Source organism: Ochotona curzoniae, unplaced genomic scaffold, assembly GCF_017591425.1.
Source record: "Ochotona curzoniae isolate NIBS_2020 unplaced genomic scaffold, NIBS_Ocur_1.0 scaffold_4683, whole genome shotgun sequence".
Lineage (NCBI taxonomy): Eukaryota > Metazoa > Chordata > Mammalia > Lagomorpha > Ochotonidae > Ochotona > Ochotona curzoniae.
Window position 1 is genome coordinate 22931342 of NW_024467121.1, and position 26529 is coordinate 22957870.

General features: G+C 44.0%; 2 protein-coding genes across 4 annotated transcripts in view; one reads left to right on the forward strand and one right to left on the reverse strand.

Moving 5' to 3' along the window:
* The window catches only part of ADSS2 (adenylosuccinate synthase 2), a 33044-nt gene extending 26519 nt beyond the window's left edge, over positions 1–6525 (forward strand). For 2 of the 3 annotated variants that reach the window (XM_040968318.1, XM_040968320.1), the window contains exons 11-13: positions 617–714; positions 4095–4244; positions 5409–6525. In XM_040968318.1, the coding sequence (XP_040824252.1) occupies positions 617–714; positions 4095–4244; positions 5409–5461 (301 nt within the window). In that variant the 3' untranslated portion in view covers positions 5462–6525. The remainder of the gene's footprint in view (positions 1–616; positions 715–4094; positions 4245–5408) is intronic. The other variant, XM_040968319.1, reaches the window with a different exon arrangement.
* Positions 6526–11837: 5312 nt separating this feature from the next.
* CUNH1orf100 (chromosome unknown C1orf100 homolog) overlaps positions 11838–26529 on the reverse strand; it is a 63047-nt gene continuing 48355 nt past the window's right edge. The window contains exons 3-5 of the mRNA XM_040968012.1: positions 20382–20477; positions 16921–17096; positions 11838–12460 (exon numbers count right to left, since the gene is read on the reverse strand). Of these exons, the coding sequence (XP_040823946.1) occupies positions 12348–12460; positions 16921–17096; positions 20382–20477 (385 nt within the window). The 3' untranslated portion in view covers positions 11838–12347. The remainder of the gene's footprint in view (positions 12461–16920; positions 17097–20381; positions 20478–26529) is intronic.

The window sequence follows — 26529 nt, forward strand, 5'->3', positions numbered from 1 at the left end:
ATAAAGGTTTGGTTATTTGCACACATATATACATATGTAAGTAAATTTGTTCAGATCTGCATTAATTTGCCTGAACTTTTAGTAAATAACAGGACAGAGAAGTTTAAAATATTGCAAATGAGAATCCCAAACTAGTATTTTATCTAATTTCCACAGATTTTCCCCTAAAAACCTGTTTTCCCATCAGTCTACTGAGACATTTTGATGTAACAGCCAGAGCTCCTTGATGTGGTTTCCTCACCCTTCTTTGACCTTTGTGACCAGAGTAGAGGTGATGGCATCCAGCATGAAGGGCTGAGGGCTGACGGCGTGTGTGTAAATGAAAGCACTTGTGTCTGTGCTCACCCCCGTGGAGCAGTGAGTGTATCCTTACCTCCAGACAGCCCTGCGGCAAACAGGAAAGCAAGAGTGCTCGGATCCGTCAGTGATATAACTGCTAGAAAGTAACTCAGCCGCTTGTGGTGTTTTATATGTGGCATGCCTTAAATTAGAAGTCTAACCAGTTTTCAGAACTGCTTTGAAACTTCTAACTTCTAAAATGCATGCATTTTCATGTACTCTGCCATCAATTTAGATGAATTTGCTGTCTTAACCTTGCCTTTTCTTGTAAAATCAGGTTGGCACTTACCAAGTTGGACATTTTGGACATGTTTACCGAAATCAAAGTTGGAGTTGCATATAAATTAGATGGTGAAATCATACCTCATTTCCCAGGTATTCTATTATTGTCTTTATCTAGAGTATTATGGTTACTGAGAAATAACAAGTATGGGAATGCTCCAGAGCAATGTTTGTAAAGCTTCTCTGTATGCTTTATGATATTACAGCAGGCTTGACACAATCTTTGTCAGTAGTGCAAATATGTGCTGATGTTACCGTTGACTTCATGGCTACCATTCATTTGGGTGCTGGGTCACAATTAGCATGTACAAAAACTTACTCTGACTCCTCCATGGTGCTGCCAAGTCTTAACTTCACTGATGGAAGAGTGTCTCCCATGGAGATGTGCTTCCTGTTCTTAGGAGAAATAGTGGAAGAGGAAAGATCCCTGTTTGTGTGGAAGTTAGCTGGCTCTTAATACACAAACCTGGTCTTTCCTGCTAACCTCCATTCTATGAAATGCGTGTGTAAAGAAAAAGCTGCTTCTTGAAGTCAAGGCCTGTCTTCAGTTATGAAACCTCTAGTTACACAGACAGTTCTCTAAATGCCCCCAGAAAAAGATTCTTAATTGTAGCTTGATCATGAAGATTGGAACTATGTCATGTAAGAGAATAGTGACTAGTTTAATGAACTTTAGTAGGCTAATAGGGTTTATGGCTTTCTGGTGATGACCAGTCTGTGGAAGTTGTCTAAGCTGTTAAACTTTTAGAAAGATAAGTATGTGGTTATTTTAAAACCCTTTTAACATATGTGAAAAAGGGGCCCAGCGCAGTGGCTTAGTGGCTAAAGTCCTCAGATGGGATCCCGTATGGGCACCGGTTCTAATCCCGGTGCCCCACTTCGGATGAAGGATCTTCCTCTCTGTCTCTTCTCTGTGTATCTGACTTTCCAGTAAAAATAAATAAAATTAAAAAAAATATGTGGAAAAGGTATCATTGCAAAGTAACTTTGAAATCCATGCGTACATTTTTTTTAAAGATTCATGTGAAAGTCACACATTAATGACCAAAGCATTATGTTTTCTTGTGCTTGTCCAAATTCTATACCATCTCACTTCGTTTCTCCTTGCTATTTTTCTGAATTGTGGATCACTGTTTCTCTGCCTGAAGACTGTTGTTTGACTATTGAGCATTGTGGATTATGTGTTGCAGAACCTTAGATTCTGTTATTTTTCTCTGATTCTTGTTTTAGGGAACAGTTGAGTTAATGGCTAATTATTTTGAACCTGTGTAGCCTGGTTTTATGCCTTGTTCATGTAATTATGTAAGCTATTTCCCAAACCTCTTTCAAACCAGCCATGAGTCAGCCTTGTAAGACAGACTCCTCTGTGGATCTTGGCAGAGCTTGCTTTTCGACTTCTTATGGGGGCATCTGTAGTAGGTTTCACTCAAGGATGTGGTTTTTATTCTTGAGGAGCAGTTTTTTCCAGTGTCCCACATGGATGCCCAGAAAGCAAGCACAGGGTAAAAGATGTGTCCTCCCCCTGGTCAGCAGTGCTGGGACTCCAGCGCTCCTGCCACTGCCAGTCCACCAGCACGGCCTGACCTCCAGGGTGTTTGTCCTGCCCACTGCTTCCTGGCAGGCTTCTCAGCCCACTCTTCTCAGTTTCAGTTAGATTGTCACTGTGGCATCACCACATGGAGTTTTGGTGGTTCCTTTCTCTATAGTTCCCTCTTCTCTGATGCCAGAACCTTGCTGGTTCTAGTGAATTCTGATAACCACTTCTTTGGTCCAGTGGAGCTGTCCATCTTACATGGTGGTCAAGAAACTGCCTTTAGGCAGAAAGTGGAGGGGTTACAGGACTTGGTTAGGATTTTTGTTTCTCTCAGGAACTGCAGCTTCGTGCTGCCAGGAAGGCATTACCATATACTTGGAGAATGTGTTTGAAACTGTGTGTTTTGTCCTGGCTGGACTTGGAAGCCTCACTGAGCCTGCTGTGTTTGGCGGGGATGGCCAAAGGTAGATCTGAGAATGGCACATGCTACCTTGTGAGGCAAAGCTCTTCCCATCATCTTCCAACGAGGGACAGCCTTAGTCTTTAATGGGAGTTCATGGGACATTCTTAGCTCCACAGAGTTTGGCAAGTCTGGGGAGTTAGAGTTTTTGACTACTGTCAGCTCCGATGTCTCATCTGAAGTCTCAGGACTTTGGCCTTGTCCTGGTAGACTTGCTGGCTATGGCGATTGAGCTTTCTGTGGAGCTCTGCTCTGTGTAGTGGAGTCTCGAGTCTGGTCCTCCTTCTTTATGCTACAGTGTTATCTTGGAAACACTCAATTTAGACAGAGTTAGTTGGTTTACAAGTGCTGTTAGCGCAGACTCTTGGGAGGGAGTATGAGCAGCAGAATTAGGCAGAGGGAGGAGTTGTAGCTGCATGAAAAGCCAACAGCTCATCTGCGGAGCTCTGGAGCTTGAACAGCCATTCAGAGATGTCCCAAATTGAAGGTAAGCAGCCAGGTTCTCTGTATAGCCACGTAGACAAGACGCTGGATGTGGGCTGCCTTCTGTGGTGGAGAAGTCCTGGCCGGCCTGTGTGAAGGGTTAGCAGGCAATACCTGGTAGCTGCAGAGCTTTAAGTCTCCAGGAAGGAAGCCTGGACAGTGTCCCACAGCCTCGCCTAGGCTAGCTGTACTCGAAGGAACTCTGCAGGTATTCATACTACAGTTTCAGTTTGTGTTCGGGACTGCAGGAAAAAGATTCAGTGAAATAATGAAGAAATTTCATCAAAACAATCAGTTTCTCCAGAGAGCTGGCACAGAAGCATTCTTTCTGTAAAGTTACTGTCATCTTGCAGATCAATAAACCCTGATTGGTAGTATTGAAGATGTTAAGTTTGGTACCAAAACTCATGTTTCAGTAACATCTGACTAAGGTGATGTTAGACTGACTTGAGGTGATGTCAGAAGTAGATCACATTTAACCACTTACGTGAATAATCCTGTGTTGCTGAAGAAAATGTTTAATACTGCTCCAAATGATATATATGCTATTTTACTTTTCTAAAATCTGAAATAGTCTAGATTTCTAAACACCTCTGGCTCTTATTTAAAAATATATTTATTTTTATTGGAAAGATTTACAAAGAGAAGCAGATAGAAAAAGAATGATCTTCCATCCACTGGTTTACTCCCCAAGTAGTCAGAGCTGAGCCTATCCAGAGCCAGAAGCCAGGAGCTTCTGGGTCTCCCACACAGGTGACAGGGATCTTAGGCCCTGAGCCATTCTCTGCTGCCTTCCCCGGCCACAAGCAGGGAGTTGGACGGGAAGTGGAGCAACCAGGACACAAATTGATACTCATGGGATCCCAGCACTTGTAGGGGGAAGATTAGCAATTCGAGCCGTTGCCCCAGGCTTTCCCAGAATCCTGAGAAGAGATTCACAACTTGTGATGTACAAAGTCCATGTACCATGAACAAATCTCCTGTTTTAACTTTTAGCAAACCAAGAAGTCTTAAATAAAGTTGAAGTTCAATATAAGACTCTCCCAGGATGGAACACAGACATATCAAATGCAAGGACATTTAAAGAACTGCCTGTTAATGCACAAAATTATGTCCGATTTATTGAAGATGAGCTTCAGATTCCAGGTAAATAAGCAGCAAAGAATGCTTTATGAACACTTAGCTTTTAAATTTACCTGTCTATATTCAAATACTACTTTCAAAGTGTCCATGACTTGTCATGAAAATGAAATGAAAATAGTTATTTTATGCCTTGGAATAATGTGTAATACTTAATAGATCAGTGTTCATCCTTTCTGATCCTGTCTTTAATTCTCTGATTCATTCTTAGTCCTTTTGCTCTCCTAGCAACAAGCGTTTTTGTTTTTGTTTTTTGTCTCTTTGCCACCACCCAAGATAGTTTACTACAGGTTTTTTGTTTTGACTCATATTGTTTACTCTGGGCTAAAATATCCATGAGGGCTGGGGTTTTTCTTGAGCAAACATCAGGAAATAATCAACACAGACAATCTCCTATTAAAGAATAAAAGTGTGAAGCTTATTTATTTTAAAACATGTATGTACACGAGAGAGTTAGGCATCATGAACTTGCCACTATATCTAGTTTCTTTGAACAGATTGCCTTGTCCTTTTATCCTTTTATTTATAATATCTGTATAATACCTATTATATACTTATTCTGATTTTTCATTGTGGTTCATTTCAAACATGATTTATTTTTTGAATAGCTAGTGCCCCTTCCAGCTTAGTGTTAGAGATTTAGTATGCGTATTTGCTTACTGCTCATTGTCAAGTTATCATGAAATATAAAAACTGGTGAGGGTAACCGTGACTTCTGTGCAATACCACTAAGGCTCGTCTTAGCAGCACATTATTGAACCTTCAGCAAATAATCTTAAAACCGTCTGGTCTAGATGATTAGAAAAAGTTTTGAGATAAACATTATGGTAGTGCTTCAGTGTCTTCCATCATCCATTTATCAAGGGTAAACTTAAGTTCTCTGTTAAGCAAAAACTTGACCAAAGCCTCTGTAGGTCTCTGCTGGTTTTAGACGATATTTTATTGTTAAATTAAGACAGTGAGGCAAACATAGCTATATAGGATCTTGACCTTATTTCCTCCTTAGAAATAGACATACTCTGCTAATACTAAAAAACAGCAAAAAGCCTCCTTAGAAAACATGAAGCAGTGGTGCTGAGAAAAGCTAGGAACCATTAATGTCTTACTCCCAGAGATTGAATATTATTAACAAATTAATGCTAATCTTATTCTCCCGCTTTCTTTCCCCAGTTAAATGGATCGGTGTGGGAAAATCCAGAGAGTCAATGATTCAGCTCTTCTAAGGATTATCAGCAACACAAGAAACACTCCTTGAGAGGGAAGGAAAAGACTGTAATATTTCTTTATTAGCTGCATATTAAAGACATTGAAGTGAGTTTTAAGCCCTACAGTGGTTCCCAGTCTTCTAAGCTGGATGGCTGTTGTGGATATACACTTTGGCTTATTCCAGTGTCAGTTTTCCTTGGCTGGCATAATTGCCGAATCCTCTTTGCTCCTGCTGCTCATGGTGCCATGTTTTCTTTCACTGTTTAGTGATATAGTATAATCCATGTTGTTTGAAATTGAAAATAGAGTTACTTTCAATGTAGTGTTTCCTCATTATTGTCATTATGTGTTATTGGGTTCCGCCCCTATTAGATGGTAAGAACAATTAATGCAGTTTTGCACAAGTATTTTTACATTCTGATCATTCAATTTTGTCATTGTAAACTTTGCTGGTGAAAAAAAAAAATGATGAAAAAATAGGGGTTCTTTAGACTTTTGTAATGCTATGAATTCTGTTTAAATTGTGAACTGTTTATTTTCTGCTAAGACCATTGCAAAGTTGAGCTTTGGTGGGGAGGGAGGGTCCTTTAATTTGTACAGACGCAGAACTTATTTCTCTCCATAAGTTATTTAATACTTTGAACATCTAATGAATTGTCCAAAGGGGAAAGCCTTTCCTTCAAACAACCTTAATGTTAAATAGGATTAGTCATTAAAGGATTTGTTGTGATAATTGGTGGATATATTTTTTTTAATTTCAGCTATTAGCTCAGAAGTGTGTATCTTTCCCTTTTTGTCATGATTATTTCTAAATCTGATAGATTGATTTTTTAACATTGTGCCTGTCAGTATGCTTACAAAATCGTCTGTAAGTGTCCAAATGAACCCAAATTTTGATCATGCCTTCTTCTCTTCTTTCTTAAAAAAAAGAGAGAAAGAGATGTTATTTTGACAATTAGGCTTACTTAACATACTGTGTTATTACATTATCTTTCAATGAGTTATTTTAAATGTTTAAATTAGGTGCCAGTTATTTTATTATACCATCAATAGTTAATTAAAAAAAACCAAATATTTCTAGCATATTTGTGTGTTGTGTTTTGTTCTGATAAGAGAGGTAATAGTTTATACAGCAAGAGCTTTATCCCTCTGTAGGATATAAAGTTAGGTGAGGAAGAGTCAAAAATATAATCTTTGAAAGGATCTAAATCACTTTTTGTAAAAAAAAAAAAAAGAGAGAGAGAGAATATTCTTTTTTTTTCTTTTTTTTTTTAAGATTTTATTTATTTATTGGAAAGTCAGATATACATAGAAGAGGAGAGACAGAGAGGAAGATCTTCCATCTGATGAGTCACTCCCCAAGTGAGCGCAACAGCCGATGCTGTGCCGATCTGAAACCAGGATCCAGGAGCCTCTTCCAGGTCTCCCACACGGGTGCAGGGTCCCAAAGCTTTGGGCTGTCCTCGACTGCTTTCCCAGGCCACAAGCAGGGAGCTGGATGGGAAGCGGGGCCGCCGAGATTAGAACCAGCATCCATATGTGATCCCGGCGTGTTCAAGGTGAGGACTTTAGCAGCTAGGCCACGCCGCCAGGCCCCTAAATCACTTTTATGTTTTAAAGTCCATATTCTCATCTTGGCTATAGCCATTGCATTATTGAAACTTTATTAGTAAGGGTCCAAAGGCAAATAAAAAGAACAATTTTCTTTTCCAAATAGGAGTTCTCTTATTTGTTTTTTAAAAAGGTCTCACTGATAGTATGAACATTTCATTTTCAGCCAGTTTGAGTGATACTTTGTCTTTTCAAGTGAGTTAGCTAATGGTTAAGCAGTGATCTGTTCTTCAGATAATAGCAGTCTTTATCTTTCAAGCTTTCTGATTTTTTTAAAAGATTTTTTTTTTTTTGGGCCCGGCGCGGTGGCGCAAGTGGTTAAAGGTCTTCACCTTGCACGCCGGGGATCCCATATGGGCGCCGGTTCTAATCCCGGCAGCCCCGCTTCCCTTCCAGCTCCCTGCCTGTGGCCTGGGGGGGCAGTCGAGGACAGCCCAAAGCTTTGGGAACCTGCACCTGCGTGGGAGACCCGGAAGAGGCTCCTGGCTTCGGATCGGCATAGTATCGGCCCGTTGCACTCACTTGGGGAGTGAATCATCGGACGGAAGATCTTCCTCTCTGTCTCTCCTCTCTGTATATCTGCCTTTCCAATGAAAAAATAATAAAAATAAATCTTTAAAAAAAAAAAAAAAGATTTTTTTTTTTAATTGAAAAGCCAGATATACAGAGAGGAGAAACAAACAAAAGATCTTCTGTCCGCTGGTTCATTCCCAAAATGGCCACAGTGGCCAGAGCCAGGAGCCAGGAGCTTCCTCCGGGTCTCCCACCTGGGCTGAGTCCCAAGGCTTTGGGCTGTCCTCTACTGCTCTCTAAGGCCACAAGCAGGGAACTGGATGGGAAGTGGAGCAGGTGGGACATGAACTGGTGCCCACATGAGATCCTGATGCATGCAAGGAAAGGATTTAGTCACTAAGTCATTGTACCAGGCTCAAGTTTTGTACTTTTAAAAAATAACAAATGCTGATGATATGTATTTGTAGAACACAATGTGTTTTAATGCATGTATACAGTATAATCAGAACAATATTTGGCACGTATCAGAATCTGTTAAATCCTGAGTATACAGTGGTGACGGGGAAGGAAATATACAATCTTCTTTAATGGATACAGCTTGTAAAACATGTAATTTTTTTAAAGATCATATTTATTTATTTGAAAGGTGGAGTTATTGACAGAGAAGGAGAGACAGAAGATCTTCCATCGGTCTATTCACTCCCCAAATAACTACTATAGCAGGGACTGGGCCAGACTGGGCTGGGCTGGACATGTTCCATCTCAGTCTCCCAAGTGGGTGACAAGGACCCAAGCACCTGAGCCGTCTTGTGCTGTTTTTCTAGATACAGTAATGAGGAGTTGTAATGTGAGCAAAACAGCTGAAACTTGAGTTGGTGCTCTTATATGGGATGCTGGTGTTGTGGGCATTGGCTTAACTTCCTGCACCACAATGCTGGCTCCTAAATATATCTTATAAATGTTGTTATGTGCTACTGTGGAAAAGTTCAGGGTACAGCCAAGGAGAATCTATGCATGGAAAGGATCCAAGAAGGCTTTGGTGGAAATGTTTTAACAGGCCAAGTGAATGAGTAGTCAGGCAGGAACATAATGGCAAAGGCCCAGAGGCTAAGAAGACTTTAGCAAGTTAGAGCCCCTGAACAGAGAGAGGGAGGCACTGATGAGGCTGATGAGATTGGTAGTAGATTAATAGAAGATTGCAAGCTAAAATGAGAACACAGGAAAATGACTAAAACAAAAACCATGTCTCCAAATTTCAAAACTCAGAAGGAAACTGGAAGGCAGGGCAAGGTGATTCTGTGGAGAAAGGGCTAATGTTATCCGTCTGTTTTCTGTTAGGTGTAAGAGAGAATGATACGTTTCCAAGGTGTTTTTGAAAAGGAAATAAATGTTTTCCTCACCAGCTGTTAAAATAAAGCCACTATAATAAAAAGGGGAAAAAAATATGGCATTGTTACTGGAAAAAAAAATAAAAAAGGAAAACAGACGTTTTAGAAATAAAAGCAAGCATGTGTGACATCTTCAGAGATATCTAAAAATGGCATCTCCCATGGGAAAAGGTTACATTAAAAAAAAAAATCAGAGGAATGGCTGTTTGGCCTGGTGGTTTGGACTCCCATAATCCGCATTAGAGTCCTGGGTTCAGTCCCTCTCTCTAGCTCCTGCTTCTAGCTTCCTGACAGTCTAGGCTCTGGGAAGCAGCAGTGATGACTCGAGTACTAAGGTTTCTGCCACTCATGGGAGACTGGACTGCAATCTCAGAGCCTCACTTTGGCCCTAAACCTGGCCACTACGAGCACTTGGTACTTTTGTCCGTGTTTCTCTCTCTCTGGCTCTGGAGTAGGATAATACTGATTTTGTAATCATTTATTTATTTATTTCAAAGTGTGTAGCATAGACACGGCTTGGGAAACCTTCCATAATGACTTCCTGTGTTTGATTGTTGATTCCACTGCCACTTCCAGCTTCTTGGTAATGCACATCCTGAAAGGCAGCTAGTAATTGTTTCCTGTGACCCACATGAGACCCAGCTGGGGACTGGAGCTTATGGCTTCAGCATGGCCCAACCCCAGCTATCGTGTGCATTTGGGGAGTGAGTCAGTAGATATATTTCTGTCTCTCTCTCTTTTTTTTTTTTTTTGCGATAACCATTTATTTATTGATTAAATATACAAATGAATTTCAATAAAGGGATTTTCTTAGAAGCTAGAATTTTTTTTATCATTTGGGTTCTTCAAATTAAAGACAAGACACAAATGCAATGAAGATAGCGATAGGATATGCCCTTTTACAACATGGTAGATGTTTCTAAAATATTTCAGAACAATTTCTTTTTTCTTGGATTTTTTTTTAATAACCTTACATAGTTGGTTAGGGTACAAAGAGTCAAGGGCTACAGGAAAGTGGGTAAGACAGTTGTTTCCACAGTAATATCATCATTTTCCCCTGTATCTGGGGTCAGGGGAAAAACAAAGGGAAAAGCCCCACCCAGCCTCCCACCCATCCCAGGTCCCCGATATGGGGCATGCACTGAGGGTCCTGCTCAAACGGTTTTGATGGTTCAACCGTTCTGAATTGCTAATGATGGCTAAATTATAAGGAATGTAACATTCCCAGCTGTGCAAGGCATCTGCTGTTTAAAGTGAGGGCATTAATTAGGAAAAAATGAAATTTTATAAATTTCCAACTGAAATGTATAGAAGAAGATCCTGATAAAGTTGAGGACATGAGTGCCTTAATTTTTGCAAACAATTTTATTTGAAAGGCAGAATTTGTTTGCTTGCTTGTTTTTTTTCTAAGATTTTTATTTTTATTACAAAGTCAGATATATAGAGAGGAGGGGAGATATAGAGAAGAAGATCTTCCATCTGATGATTCACTCCCCAAGTGAGCGCAATGGCCAGTGCTGTGCCAATCTGAGGCCAGGAGCCAGGAGTTCTTCTGGGTCTCCTATGCAGGTGCAGGGTCCCAAGGCTTTGGGCCATTGTCGACTGCTTTCCCAGGCCACAAGCAGGGAGCTGGATGGGAAGTGGATCTGCCGGGATTAGAACTGGTACACATATGGGATGCTGGTGTGTTCAAGGCCATGCTACTGGGCCCTGCTTGTTAGTTTTTACAAAGAGAGGAGAGATCTTCCATCGTTTGGTTTGCTCCCCTCAAATGGCCAGAACTAAGCTCGTCTGAAGCTGGGAGCCAGGATCTTCTAGGCTCTCATATGACTGCAGGGAGGCAAAGGACTTGAACCATCCTCTGTTGCTTTCCAGGCCTAAGTAGGGAGCTGCATCAGTCAGGGTGGCTGGGACACGAACTGGCATCCATATGGGATGCCTGCATCATAGACTGGAGGATTAGCCTAATGTGCCACCACGCCAGCCCTGACCTCCTTAATTTAGTGACTCTTGCCAGTGGTTTTCCTGCCACCAAGTGGTTGTGGTGTCTCCATCCCTGTTGATAGGCGCTCTTCACACCCCCAGTTATTATCTGTTTATCCAGCTCTCTCTGAGGGCATTGACCGAACATTTCTCTGAGAAGATGGTAACAGCTTCTCTGAACAGTTATTGTGCGAGCACACCTGCTGATTGCTCTTAGTATTCATCCTGGCCACCTTTCTTTGCTTCTAGAAGTAACACTAGCCTCATGTGCTAGCTAATGTGGTATTGTGTGACTTATAAAGAGGTAAACTATACTGCAAAAAAGCTATTTGAGGTGCTTTGTTTTTGTTTTTGTTTTTTTAAGACTTATTTAATTGAAAGAGTTACAAAGAGAGATCTTCCATTGCTGGTTCACTTCCCAGATGTTGGCGATGGCCAGAGCTGACCTGGCTTGAAGACCTGGGAGCCAGCTTCCACTTGGATGCAGGGCTCCAAAGCCTTGGACTATCCTCTGCTGCTTGCTCAGATCATTAGCAGGGAGCCGATCAAAGTGGAGCTTTGGGACTTTCACTGATGCCCATGTGGCATGCTGGCACTGCAGATGGAGGATTGGTACACTATGTCACTATGCTGGCCCTAAGTTTTCCAATTTCTACAGTCAGAAATCTGGAGAACATAAGAACGTATATAGAAATGGATGTAAGAGTGTGGCATAGTGCTAGAAGGAAAATTGAAAGTTGGATCTGAATAACTTGTTGATAGGGGCTCACAAAGAGGAGTTTCTGCATTTAATGTTGCTTGAGTAAGGGTGTTACAAGATCTGGTCATTTGGAACCTGCAGCACACTGAGGGTTCAGAAGACACCTTTCACCGATCCTTCGAAGGAGAACTGTGAGAGAAGCAACAGGATCCTTGAAGAGCCCCCTGGTGGTTCTTCTTGCTAGAACCAAACTTAGATGGGCAACCACCACCACTCAACCAGAAAACATAAATGCAGTGGGAATAATTGGAGATTACTCCACCTGCTAAGTGTGGACAGGATTGGTGACGGGGTTACAATAGCAATCAAAATAGTCTTGACTCGTAAAGACTTACAGCACTGGCTGGTTAATCATGATGTTTCTAGGAATGAAATAGATAGGATGTCTCCCTGATTCTTACTTAGCCCGTATAGATGTAGATCAAGTGAAACAAAAGCCCAGCTCAGATCATAAGAACAGACAGCCCTGGCCCCTCGGTCAGTTCCAGCCTTGAGCCAGTGTGTTGAACCCGAGTCCCTTGAACGAAGGGCCAGAGAGCCCTCAAGGAGGGACTCCGTGCATGACCCAAATGGGTGTTGTTACTTTATTCTCCCAGTTTTTTTCTAAGATACCACCACATGTTTTTTGTTCAAATTCCATGGTTATCTTCATTTTAAAGCATTTCTTTCAAAGCCACATCTCTCTTCACAAATGTAGAGCTCTGGTGGCAAATTAAGTGGCTGCGGATTCAGTGAAATCGTTGTCAATTTCTGGTCCCAATCTGAAATTTAAAACAAATTAATGATTTATTTTAAGACCATTTTCCCCTTAGTTTTATCATAATTTTTGAGTAATTGTGCACAATAATAAAAGAATTTATGGGATTTAAGATCCCCAAACCATTTTAATCCTATATGAACAGCTATTTGTATTGTCTTTGTATCAAACTGCAATGGCTATTATCCCAAAAGTCAGACCCTTTAGATTTCTTTATCTCTCACCACTTCTTACCAGCATTCACTAATAATACTGCTCATCCAAAGATAAAGTTCAAGAAGGTTCAAAATGAATATTGTCATGGATCAATGGGCCAAAGACCAGAGGATTTCATTGATAATATTGTAACAAAACAGAACTTCATATATTCCGAGTACTTTAATAATCTGAGAGCATTTATTATCACTAGCAATTTAAGAGATTTTTTTTAAGGATAACTTACATTGTCATTTTAATTTTATTTACTTATTTATTTTGCTCTATGTGTTGGTTTTAGAACCTGGTCTCAGTATAAGATGCAATCCCATTATATTAGTTTGTTTACAAATACTTATTATGCCATGTGTTTATTCTTGATCCATAACAATGTCTAACTTTTTGAAGACTTAATTGTTGATGGGTATAAGCAAAATGCTTAAATCCTTTATATGGATATCTTTACTTTTAGATATTATTTTTATTCATTTTATAGATTGAAAGTTGAAGTTCACAGAGCCTAAGGGTCACACTGCTACTAAAAGCTCATATGGGATTACTTCAAAAAGAGTATGAAAAGTGAAAGTAAGGGACTCATGCTGTGGCGTTGTAAGCTAAGCCTCTGATTGTGGCTTCAGCATCCCATGTGGTTCTGGTTTGTGTCCCCTTCTGAACCAGCTCCTTGCTAATGGCTAATGGGATGCACCAAAAGATGGCCCAAGGCCTTGGGCCCCTGTACCCATATGGGAGACCTGGAAAAATCTTATGACTCCCAGCTTCAGCCATTGTGATCATTTTATTGATTGAACCAGTGGACGAAAGATCTTTCTCTTTCTCTGTGTCTCCTTCTCTGTAACCTTTAGGCCTTTCAAATAAAAATGTCTTAAAAAAATAGGAATTAAGTAGTCTGTTTTGATGCAAATAATTCTTTGATAATGCTGCATAGTTTTTTCATAGCATGCATTCTGCAAGCATCTGTTGAAGATTCCTTGTGTTTGTTTGAAGTATTTAACATCAAATGAATTGGGCAGGAGAAGCTTGGCTCTGTGGGGAGTCTGATCCTGCCAGGCTTTTCAGGTTCTCTGAGGTCAGTCATCTATGGATCCTCTGTGTGTCCTGCACACAGTTGGTGTTTAATAAATGTTTTCTTTTTTTTAAAAAAAAAGATTTATTTATTTTTATTGCAAAGTCAGACAGAGAAAGATTTTCCGTCCTTTGATTCACTCCCAAAGAGCCCGCAATGGCTGGAGCTGAGCTGAGCTGAGCCAAAGCCAAAAACCAAGAGCCAGGAGCTTTTTCCAGTCTCCCATGCAGGTGCAGGGTCCTAAGGCTTTGGGCCGTCCTCGACTGCTTTCCCAGGCCACAAGCAGGGAGCTGGGTGGGAAGCGGGGCCACTGGGATTAGAACCGGCATCCATATGGGATCCCAGCATGCAAGATGAGGACTTCAGCCGCTATACTACTGCACTGATCCCTAATAAATGCTTCTTAAATAGATAAGTGAACTGATATGTGCTGAGAAAGAAATTTAACTAAAGCAACAGTAAGAGCGTCTTATGATTACTCTCTTTTTAATAAAGATTTATTTTTATTATAAAGGCAGATCAGATTTATAGAAAGAGAACAGACAGAAAAATTTTCCATCTGCTAGTTCATTCCCCAAATGGCCACAGTTGCCAGAGCTGAGCTGATCCAAAGTCAGGAACGTTTTCCGGGTCCCCCACATGGGTTCAGGGTCCCAAGCCCTCAGCCATCCTCAACTGCTTTTCCAGGCCACAAGCAGGGAGCTGGATGGGAAATGGAGCTCCCAGGATATGCACTGGCACGTACATGGGATCTCGGTGCTTGCAAGGTGAGGATTTAGCCATTGAGTCACTGCACCCAGCCCTTTAGAGTCTATCTTTAGTCTCCAAGTCAAAAAAACCTCAGAGTTGAATGTTAAATGCAAATCCCTACTCATTTAGATATGCCATCTACTGTTAATGGGAAGACAGGCTTTGTAGCGTCCGTGGCAGGTGGAATTGTGAGATGATATCTGTGAAGCTCCTGGACCGTGGAAACTTTGTTTTTTTGTTTCATCTGTTACTGTCAAAACCTACTGCATCAGCAGGCACTGAAGTGGGCTCTCAGAGTATTTACTGAGGGATAAGTATGAAAGAGTGAAAATGTGCCTACCGTCAATTCTGTCACCAAGTCTAACTGATTTCACATGAAGAACATCTGTGGAATCTGTTTATCCCTCTTCATCTTCCCTGCTGATCCTGGCCACCACTAACTAGTTTCCAGTGAAGCTGAACAGCAAGCTGGTGACAGTTCGGAGAATAAGTAGCACATCATTCTTGTATTTAATCTGCTTCAGTGTCTTCCCCTTGCTCTTTCAGTGACATCCAATCATTGCATCATTCTTACCCTCACTCACTATCCACCAAACAACAATAACTTCCTTTCTTTTTCTTTATTTGAAAGGCAGAGTGACACAGAGAGGCAGACAGACATAAGACAACACGTGGAGATAATTTCCATTCCCTGGTTCACTTCTCAAGTGGCTGCAACCACTGGGATTTGGTCAGATGGAAGCTAGGAGCTAGGAGCTTCATCCAGGTCTTCCACATGAGTGGTACTTGGGCCATCCTTGACTACTTTCCCAGACCACAAGCAGGGAGCTGGATGGGAAGTGGAGCAGCCGGGTCTTGAACTCTTGTCCATATAGGATGCAGATTTGCAGGCAGCAGCTTAACGTGCTGTTCCCCAACACTCATCCCTGGCTTCCTTTCTTCTGTTCCTTAGTAACTCAATCCCTTTCAGATTCCAAGCTTTAGAATTTACTGTCATTTTTACTCTTCACAGTACAGTGAATAATAATTACATAGATGTTTTCCCCAGCTGTTCTGTTCAAAGTACCTTCTCCCTTCTGTTCCTCTCCCTTGGAGCCCTGGCACGATCTACAGTGTTTTAATAAGGTTGTGCTTATTCTGCATCTTCCATCACACCACCAGCTCTGCCAGAGTTGGGTCTTCTTTATCCTCATCACTGGTCCCCAGGATAACACCATGTTTAGGCCATCATGGACACTTGGCAGGCTACAGGTGCCACTTTTCAAGATGGACCCCTGTGCTTTCTGTCCCTTGGGATCCATGCCCTCTGTGCTTCTCCCCCATATTGTCCTAGGGTGGAGAGGATACATCAGAAGTGATACTACATGACTTTTGGAAAGCCGCTGCTGTTTCTGTCTAGGCTTGTTTCTCGTTAGGGAGTTAACTTCTGTGGTCTGAGGACATTCCAACAACTTTGCTGAGAAGATTCTAGCATCAGCTTAACCATGTGCGTGAGCTGCGTGAGGGGTGGGTTCTGCATCCGCAGTCCAACCTACAGGTGACATCTGACATCTGACTGCATCCCCAAGAGATACTCCAGGCCCAAGTTGCCCAGTTGAACAGTTCTTGAATCCTTAACCCACAGAAAACATGAGGGAGAAAATATATCACCCCAGGGGCTGGCACTGTCACACAGGGGATTAAGCATCCTCCCTTCTCGGGGATCAATGTTCTCTCGGCTTCTGGAACCCAGCTTTGCCCTGCTTGTGAGCTTTTAACCTATACCCCTTCCTGTGAACCAGTGGCACCCCCACACTGACTTCATCTGTGCCCTCCTGCTTGGCTCTGCTCTGATGTCCCACCCTTCTACAGCCCAGGGAGGTAAAAAGAAGGAAAGCAGACCTTTCCACTTCACCCTCCTCCTCCTGATTTATGTTAGTTTTCCTGTCTTTATTGGCCTTTTTCTTTATTCCTTTGGGAAAAGTGACCTGCTTTAGAGTGAACTGTTAAACAGTGGTGCAGGTGACAGGGAGCTCCACAGCCTGGGTCTGTGGTCTGCTTCCCCATCTCCACACGGTGGGCTGTGGGACTGGTAGCTGAGCTGTGTCGGCAGCTGGGCCTCCTCCTGCTGTAAAGTGGGTACAATAATTGCACTTGCCTCTGAGAGCCGGAAGGACACTCAAGAGTTGAGTGGTGCATGCTGAAGGCATTCACTTAACAGATCAAAGCCCCGGGACTCTAGGGACATGAAGACTACTGGGATAGGTGTTCCATGCACATCCCGGGGTTCCCTCAGGTGCTTTAGTCCCCTCTGTCCTCTTGCACGTATTGCAGCACACAGAGGTGTAACCTATACAAAGACCCTCACTCTGGCAGACTCACATGTTCCAAACCTGGTGCTCGGGATACAGGCCTGAGGGACATGCTGACGGGGACACTGCAGCCAGCCTACTTACCAAGCTTGTAAAATGGCAGAGAATAGTCTCTTTGGTAAGTGGTTTCTTTATACCATGGTTCAGCAGGTCTTGAATGTCTTCGAAAGCAAATATATCGAATGAGTGTTTGTTGGTCTAGTTGAGGGTGATGTGGACTTTGTCTCTTGGGAGGAGGCATGGCCAAGTCTATGAGTGGTCTAAGTGGAAACAGAAATAGCTGTGTGAACACCCACTGTAAGGAAAGCGGTCCATTTCCTCAGCTGAAATTCATTTCTGGGAAGTGGCCACAAGGCTGATAAAAGCTGGCACTAACACACTGCCCAGGGAACTTGGTCCTCTCTTCACAGATCACAGAGGTGTTCACTGCATCCTGCATAGCTACGTCCCCGTAGCCTGTATCCCCCCGGTGTCCTGGCCCATCATAATTCTTCCAAGAAACCAATACATTTCTTTTGGCCAGACTAGCCAAAAGGGGAATCTTTGTGTTTTGATGGATGTCATAAACTCCTATACATTCATGGCACAATTTGAGAACATTTTGGTGATGAGTATTAAGGCCTTGAAAAAGCATTTGTAGCTTATCCCAGCAATTCCAGAAATTAGCAATATCAAAAAAAGACTTAGCTATAAGAAGGCTTCTGAAAGTATTATGATAATAAAGAGTGGAAACAACTTTCATGTAAGGAAAATGTGGAAATATTTAGACAAGGATACGAAAATAAGACAAGAATAACACACCACCTCCAAAGGTGATATTGTAGGACTATAGCTTTTGAAATTGAGGAAGTTCAAGTGTAGTCTTAAATTTAAACAAAAGCTTCAGTTGGGCCTGGCAGTGTGGCCTAGCAGCTAACGACCTCGCCTTGAACGCCTGGGATCCCATGTGGGCGCCGGTTCTAATCCCGGCAGCCCCGCTTCCCTTCCAGCTCCCTGCCTGTGGCCCGGGAAAGCAGTCGAGGACGGCCCAAAGCCTTGGGACCCTGCACCCGCGCGGGAGACCTGGAAGAGGCTCCTGGCTTCGGATCATCATAGCATTGGCCATTGTGGTCACTTGGGGAGTGAATCATTGGACGGAAGATCTTCCTCTCTGTCTCTCCTCTCTGTATATCTGACTTTCCAGTAAATAAAATAAATCTTTAAAAAAACAAAACAAAACAGAAAAAAAAACAAAGACAAAAGCTTCAGTTGAGTTAAACACTCAAGTGGATAAATAGTATGGTATATGAATTATTTCATTAAAACTGTTGCCACAAAAAGAGATTTTAAAATGCTGTCACATAGTATTTTGGAATAGATCCGATTCTGTATGATTATCTCTGGATGAGATAATGATTCACTTTCATTTTTGATTATAAATGTTTTCTAAAAGTTCCACTTTTTAGAAAAAGATTTATTCATTTTTATTACAAAGTCAGATATACAGAGAGGTTGAGTGACACAGAGAGGAAGATCTTCCGTCTGATAATTCACTCCCCAAGTGAGCGCAACAGCCGGTGCTGCGCCGATCCGAAGCCGGGAACCAGCAACCTCTTTTGGGTCTCCCACACGGGTGCAGGGTCCCAAGGCTTTGGGCCGTCCTTGACTGCTTTCCCAGGCCACAAGCAGGGAGCTGGATGGGAAGTGGAGCTGCCGGGATTAGAACCAGCGCCCATATGGGATCCTGGCATGTTCAAGGCGAGGACTTTAACCGCTAGGCCATGTTGCGGGGCCCCTAATGTTCTACATTTTAAAAATAAAAAAAATGTGAGAGCCAAGTTGCTATGGGTGTGAAAATTATTACTATATGTGCTTCAAAAGGGGCACTAGATGTGAACATTAGTAGATGAGGTTTTGGAATAGCTAAATCTTATGTTGGATGTTTACCATGTTCTGGCATCTTACATCAATTATTTTTATTAATAAAAATTGGCCAAGATCGAACATTTCATAAGTTATCCGAGTTGGTGCTTTTTAACTCCTGTGGTTTTCAGTGACCCTAAACTTGAAAATAGATAATGTCAGGGCGCCTGCATTTTCATTCCTGTTCTCTTTTTGTTAACACTGCACCTGGAGGGCCCAGAGAGGTGGCGCAAGTGGTTAAAGGTCCTCGCCTTGCACGCCCGGGATCCCATATCGGCGCCGGTTCTAATCCCGGCAGCCCCGCTTCCCTTCCAGCTCCCTGCCTGTGGCCTGGGAAAGCAGTCGAGGACGGCCCAAAGCTTTGGGAACCTGCACCCGTGTGGGAGACCCGGAAGAGGCTCCTGGCTTCGGATCGGCATAGTATCGGCCCGTTGCGCTCACTTGGGGAGTGAATCATCGGACGGAAGATCTTCCTCTCTGTCTCTCCTCTCTGTATATCTGCCTTTCCAATGAAAAAATAATAAAAATAAATCTTTAAAAAAAAAAAAACACTGCACCTGGAGATGTCATTATTTCACTCAAAGTATTTGGAAGATGAGGTTATTTGACAAGTTGAAATTCTAAACACAGGGTGCTTCTTAAACTGCTTTATTTCATAAAATTTTGTACTTAGGTCTGCTCATTACAGAAAATCTGGACAGTATAGAGGAAGAACTAAGAATGAAATACAAAATACTAATGATATTATCATCATTAGAAAAACACTGTTAGGGCCCGGCGCGGTGGTGCAAGTGGTTAAAGGTCCTCGCCTTGCACGCCCGGGATCCCATATCGGCGCCGGTTCTATCTTGGCAGCCCCGCTTCCCTTCCAGCTCCCTGCTTGTGGACTGGGAAAGCAGTCGAGGACAGCCCAAAGCTTTGGGAACCTGCACCCGCGTGGGAGACCCGGAAGAGGCTCCTGGCTTCGGATCGGCATAGTATCAGCTCGTTGCGCTCACTTGGGGAGTGAATCATCGGACGGAAGATCTTCCTCTCTGTCTCTCCTCTCTGTATATCCGCCTTTCCAATAAAAAAATAATAATAAAAATAAATCTTAAAAAAAAAAAAGAAAAGAAAAACACTGTTAGCAGCTTCCAAGCTTCTTTCCTATTTATGAAATGATGCTTGTTGTTACTGTTGTAATCATTAATAGTGTTAAAATGCTGTGTCCGGGCCCGGCAGCATGGCCTAGTGGCTAAAGTCCTCGTCTTGAATGCTCTGGGATCCCATATGGGCACTGGTTTTAATCCCAGCAGCTCCACTTCCCATCCAGCTCCCTGCCTGTGGCCTGGGAAAGCAGTCGAGGACGGCCCAAAGCTTTGGGAACCTGCACCCGTGTGGGAGACCCGGAAGAGGTTCCTGGTTTCCGACTTCGGACCGGCATAGCACCGACTGTTGCACTCACTTGGGGAGTGAATAATTGGATGGAAGATCTTCCTCTCTATCTCTCCTCCTCTCTGTATATCTGACTTTGCAATAAAAATAAATCTTTAAAAAATAAATAAGTAAAATGTGTCCTCTCCCTGTCCCCCACACTCCCCTGCTTCTTAGCATTGTTGCCTTGGTGACCATCCAGAGAATTTAGATCCAGGGCTGTGTCTCACCTGGAAGCTTTCTTCACACCATGAGCAATGTGACATCTTGCTAGTTGCCCAGGGTAATAGCCTTGGAGATCCTTTCCTTGACGGGCAATGAATAAACTAGCGGAGAAAACAAGATGGTAAGAAAAAGCAATGACTGGACCCAGCGTGTTAGCCTAGTGAAGTCTTTTATGTGCTGGGGTCCCATGTGGGCACTGGTTCATATCCTGGCTGCTCCACTTCCCATCCAGCTCCCTGTTTGTGGCCTGGAAAGCAATAGAAGACGGCCCAAAATGTTGGGACCCTGCACCCACGTGGGAAACCCAGAAGAAGCTCCTGACTACTGGCTTCAGATCAGGTCAGCTCCAGCCGTTGCGGTCACTTGAGGAGTGAGCCAGTAAATGGAAGATCTTTGTCTCTCCTATCTGCAAATCTGACTTTCTAATAAAAATAAATAAATCTTAAAAAAGAAAAAACAATGACTACAACTAGTTCCTTACAGAAAACCAGCTGTGCATAACAAAGAATAGATTCGGTCTTTGGGGAACTGGGGTTCCTGGCAATAAGCGCTTGGCTGTGGTCTGAAATTGATGATGATGGTCTTCTGCCACACCAGCATTTATGGCATTTCCAGACCTACCTCTACCCTGTACACCCTCCGGCATCTGTAATAAAAATATTATTTATTTTCAGGACTTGCATTTAATGTGTCAGGTATTTGGTTCAAAAATAGGGAAAGGGCCTGGCACAGTAGCCTAGTGGATAAAATCCTTACCTTGCATGCACCGGAATACCATATTTGTGCCAGTTCTTAACTCAGCAGCCCTGCTTGTGGCCTAGGAAAGCAGTTGAGGATGGCGCAAAGTCTTGAGACTGTGCTGCACCCATGTGGGAGACGGAAGGGGCTCCTGGCTCCTGGCTCCTAGCTTCAGATGGGCAGAGCTCTGGGCATTGCAGCTACTTGGGGGATGAATCAGCAGATTTTTCCTGTCTTTTCTCCTCTCTGTATATCTGACTTCCCAATAAAAATTAATAAGATTTTTTAAATAGGGAAAAAAGAAATAAGATATGTAAAACCAATGAGGTGCATGTGATAGCTGCTGAAATGTAGGTGTGAGCAAATAGATGCTCATTACGCTTTTTTCCTTTGATACGTTTACAAAATTTCACACTTTTTGTCAACTGTCAAAAAGGGGGCCAGTATTTGACACAGTTTCAAAGTCTATTTAGGATGGACTTTAGGATCAGAGTGCCGGGGGTCAGTCCCAGCTCTGCTCCCGATTCCAACTTCCTGCTGCTGGGCGGGCACCCTGGCGGGCACCCTGGCGGGCAGCAGGAGCAAGTGCTTGGGTCCTGGCCATCCGTATAACCTGCGTTGAGTTCCCAGCTCCTGACTTTGGTCTTGCCTGTCGGGTCCTGGCTGTTCAGGACATCTGGGGAATAAACCAGCATATGAGAAAGATTTCATTGTATGCTGCTTCTCTCTTTCAAATACAATATATTAACCTGTAATAATTCAAAATAATTTAAAAACCTGTATTAAGTATAAAGGGACTAAAAATAAAGCAACACTATGAAGCCAAAGCATGAAGCACTTGTAAGCTTGGGAGAGGAACTTCTGGGTAGTTGGACTATAATATTTACAGATTTGATTTTGAAAGAGTAGCAAAGATACTATACAATGTTTGTAACTATGACATGGGATGTTTTTTAAAAAAGTAAAAGGAGATGTTGATGGTGACAAGAAACTATTTTAAAGGAGAATAAGGACATAAGATAGCAAAGTGGAAAGCAAATGTGAGCGCCATCTGACTAGAGGTAAGAAGCCTCGTTAGGAAGGGACTCTAGTACTTTATGCGGGATGTGATAAGGATTTGAGTGAACTGTGTGATGGAAATGTAGATGGACCTGGCAAACGCTAAGAGGGGCAGGGCCATGCCGAGCTGGTCAGAGCTACCACTGGCACACACAAGATCAGGGGCTGGGAATAGGCCTGGGTGGGGCACTAAGGGCACACCCTGGTTGGGTTGTGGTTCCCACTGGTGAACGCGAAGGGCCAGAATGGGGGTAGCGATCTGGGCTGGACATGGCTGCAGTGTCCCTCAGCATGGATGTGGCCTGGGTCAGGGTGCGCCAAACTGGCCTTGATTCCAACACCCACTGGTACTCCTGAGAGCTAGGGTGGATGTAGAATGGGCTGGGCTAGGTCTTGGCTCCCACTGAATCACTTGAGAGCTCTTTGAGCGTGTGCCAGGTATGGCTGGTACAGTACGAACTGGAACGGGTGTGGGCTGGTTTGGCAAGACCACTGTTCCTGCCAGAGAGGAGGAGGACTAAGTCAGCCCAGGCTAAGGACCCACCGATGTGAGCAAGATCTGCCACTGGGAGGAGACCTGATTGAGGAGCTTGGGACACTCCTTTGTCAGGACGTAGTCCCTGCAGCTGAGTGCAAGAACCAAGACAAGGAGCAGCCCAAACCAAGCCAGTTTAAAGTACCCACCAGCATACATGTGGATCAGGTCTGGGGGTGGGCCAAGCTGGGCCAGTTCATAACACCCACTGGCAGATCTGAGAACCAGGATGGGTATGGGAAGGACTGGGTCTGGCCATAGTACCAGGTAGTTCACATTTGGGCTGGAACTGGGGGCTGGCTAGCTCAGGTTGGGTGGCAGCACCTACCAGTGTGAGCTGGAACTGGTGGTAGGGCGGGCCAGGCCAGGCTACAGTCCCTGTCTGCACATGCTAAGGTAAGGCGGGCCATGCCAGATAGGATCCCAGCACCCACCAGATTGTGCGGGACTCGGTGGGTGTTACCAGAAATGCCTGGTGGGTTCTTTCCTCAGCTTAGTATAGAAATAAAAAGCTGGGAATCTGTTGCAAACAGAAAAGTTATTTGCGAAGGGACCAGGGGAGCAGGGAAGGAAGAGGGAAGGGGAAGCACCTCCAGAGAGAAAGCCGGGAGGTGGGGTGCCTCTCGAAAGAGGAGGGAGAGAGACACCAAAGGTTTGAGGAAGGGTCTTGGAGTTTTAAGCCTTCCTTGACCCCTCCTTGTTGGGCGGGGAACCTACAGGTGAGATGTTCCCCATTGGTAGTCTCTGAATTAATTAGGAAATGGGTGGGCAATGCTGGTGCCGCCCACCTGAAGGAGTGGTCAAGACCTCAGCAGGCCTGGATGGTCTCAGTGGGGGCTGGGTGGGAGGCTGGGTGGGAGCCTGGTAGGGAAGATAGAGGGACTCCCCTGCTGTGCCACTGCTCCTGCTACTGAGCATGAGAGATGGGACTGGGAGAGACCAGGCCAGGCAGAGCTGCAACTCCTGTTTGCTTGCATGTAAGTTGTATTAGGGGGAGAGCCAGGCTGGGCTAACCAACCACTGTGTCCACTGGTGCTAGCACGAGCCAAAGTAAAGTGCAGTTTGGTCAGGTTTTGCTACAGCATCAGCTGGCAAGTGCTAGGACTGGGGGCAAGTCCTGTCAAGCTAGACTGCCGAACCACCTAAAGAGTGCAACATCCAGGATAGGGAATGGGTCCAGTAGGGAAGCCGTGGGCACTTCTCTGATGGGCTGCAACTCCGACTAGTGAGCATGAGAACCAGGACTGGGGGAAGGCCTGGCTAGACAGGTAGTAGCACCTGCTAGCATGAGGGAGGCCTGGAGGGTGAAGTTGAATGGGTTGAGTTAGGCTTCAATGCCCAATGATGTGTATGAGAGTTGAATGGGATGTGGGACAGACTAGACCAGTCCACTGCACATGCTTGCAGGCACAGGAACCAGGACTGAGGGTCAGACCAGGGGGGTGGCATGGGATCACTCTGACTGGCCTGCAGCTCCCACTTCTATATGTGGGGGCCGTGTGTGTGGTGGGTAGGGTTGGGCTGTGTACCCATTGGTTTGTGTAAGAGATGGAGCTGGAGATAGATCTGACCTAACAATTGCAACTATCAATGTGTGGTAAGGGCTGATGTAGGTGACAGAATGACTCAGTGCCCATACTGTTGGACACACACAGGAGCCAAATCTGGGATTACTTCAGATGAGACTTCTTTGAGTGTCTCTCCAACTGAAGCACTGGGCTCAGAACTCCAGCCATGGAGAGAGTGGCAGGACCTATGATCTGACGATGGAGTGCATGTGTCTGAGTGGGGCCTCCTCAGTTACTGAAGGTGGTGATATCCAGATGCACATGGAGGATTAGGCAGTTCATTGGAGCCTGCAGAGGACATCTGTTACCATAGCAGAAGAAGGAGAACAGAACCCTCAGAGTATGCTTCACATAGGGAACCCTGGGATGACATCAGGTGGCTGTTATCCATCTCTGGGTACTGAGGCAGATGGGATACTGGGTGTGGCTTCTCCCCTTGTCTCCTCCCCCTAGATACAGAAAGAAGAGAAGGAAGGTGTGGAAGTAGTTGTCTTACCCACTTTCCTGTAGTCCTTGACCCTTCCCACCCCAACCAATTGTGTAAACACCATAAGAAAAGACAGAAAGAAATGTGGATGGAGGTGAATAGACTATTCTTGAAAAATGTAAAGAGAGTAGATCTTTTGGGATCATTCACACATTCTGAGTACTAAGTGCCTTGCAAATTCATAGAGAGAGTGGCTATTTAGCCTAGTGTCGAGACACTTGCATCCCATAACAGGCTTCCGTTCCTGGCTCTGATTCCTGACTTCGGGCTTCCTGTTTAGTTGGGTCCCCGCTGCCCATGTGGGGTACCTGCACTGTGTTTCTGGCTCCCACTTCAGCCCAAGCACATCCCCTGGTGGTTGTGAGCACTTGAGTACTGAAACAGTGGGTGGGGAAGCTCTCTCTGCTTTTGGATTGAAGAAACAAGAAGTCATAGGACAGGAGAAGGTCAGTAGAAAGTAGCACACGGTATTGCGTTAAGTAGCTCACTGAATGTTGTGTTGGATGGTGAATAGAAACTTACATTATTCCCTCAGCTCAAGGAGCATTCTTTTTCTGTAGTCAGCTAGGTTCTGCTTGTACAAACTAAGAACTAAGTCTGGCCCTCAGAATGCCCTTTTGTGCTGAAATAGTGACATCCATGAGGGGCCAAGAGGATACAGGGAGGATTAGGGAAGGCACACTAGGGTGGGAAAAAGATTCCAGGTGAGCAAATTATGGAAGCCAAAACCTGGACAAAGGAGAGTTCAGAGTGGAGTGTGTCTGGGATGTGAGACCTGGGCTGAACAGAGCAGGTGGTGTCTGTCTGGGAAAACATTTGGGAGTCTGATATTCAGAAAACCACAGGCTGTCTGGGCCTGCCTGTGGTTGGGATAATAGGACAGTCTTAAGTAGTAAATAACAGTTGTAAGAGAGGGCTTAAATCATAAGGGAGGAACTGAGTGGCTATGGTCCTCGCCTTGCATGCACTGCTGGGATCCCATATGGGGGCCGGTTCTAATCTCAAGTCAGTCCCACTTCCCATCCAGCTCCCTGCTTGTGGCCTGGGAAAGCAGTCGAGGACGGCCCAAAGCCTTGGGACCCTGCACCCGCATGGGAGACCCGGAGGAGGCTCCAGGCTCCTGGCTTTGGTTCAGCTCTGGCCGTTGTGGTCACCTGGGGAGTGAATCATTGGACGGAAGATCTTCCTCTCTGTCTCTCCTCCTCTGTATATCTGATGTTCCAATAAAAATAAATAAATCTTAGAAAGAAAGAAAGAAAAGAGGGGAGGAACTGATGCAAAAAATAAAAAACAAACAATAAGATTTTAAAAGAAAGATGATGATGACACAGGAATGAAAGCCGTAGCTTGCTTAGGCAGCTGTGCAGTTGCTAAGGCACAGCCTAGGATCACTCTGGGGCTACAGCCCAGCTTGCTAAGGGGATGCATGGATGTTCTCGGTGGGCTCTGCAGTCTGCTTTAGGCCGTTTTGACCCTCACAGGTCCCTCACTGGCGTACATCCCACAAATACCTACCGAGCAGGTGCCTTCACTGACTTCTGCTCTGTGGAAGCAGCCTGAACAAGCCATGCTGAGAACAGGGAGGCTCCTCATTGGTGCCAGCAAACAGACTGCCTGAAGTCCCCCGGGCAGGGTTTTTTTTGTTTGTTTATTTATTATTATTTAGTTATTTTTCAATTTTAATTTATTTGAAAGGCAAAGTTAGAGGGAGTTCTTCCATTGGCTGTTTCACTCCCCAAATGGCTGCATTGGCTGGGGGCTGAATC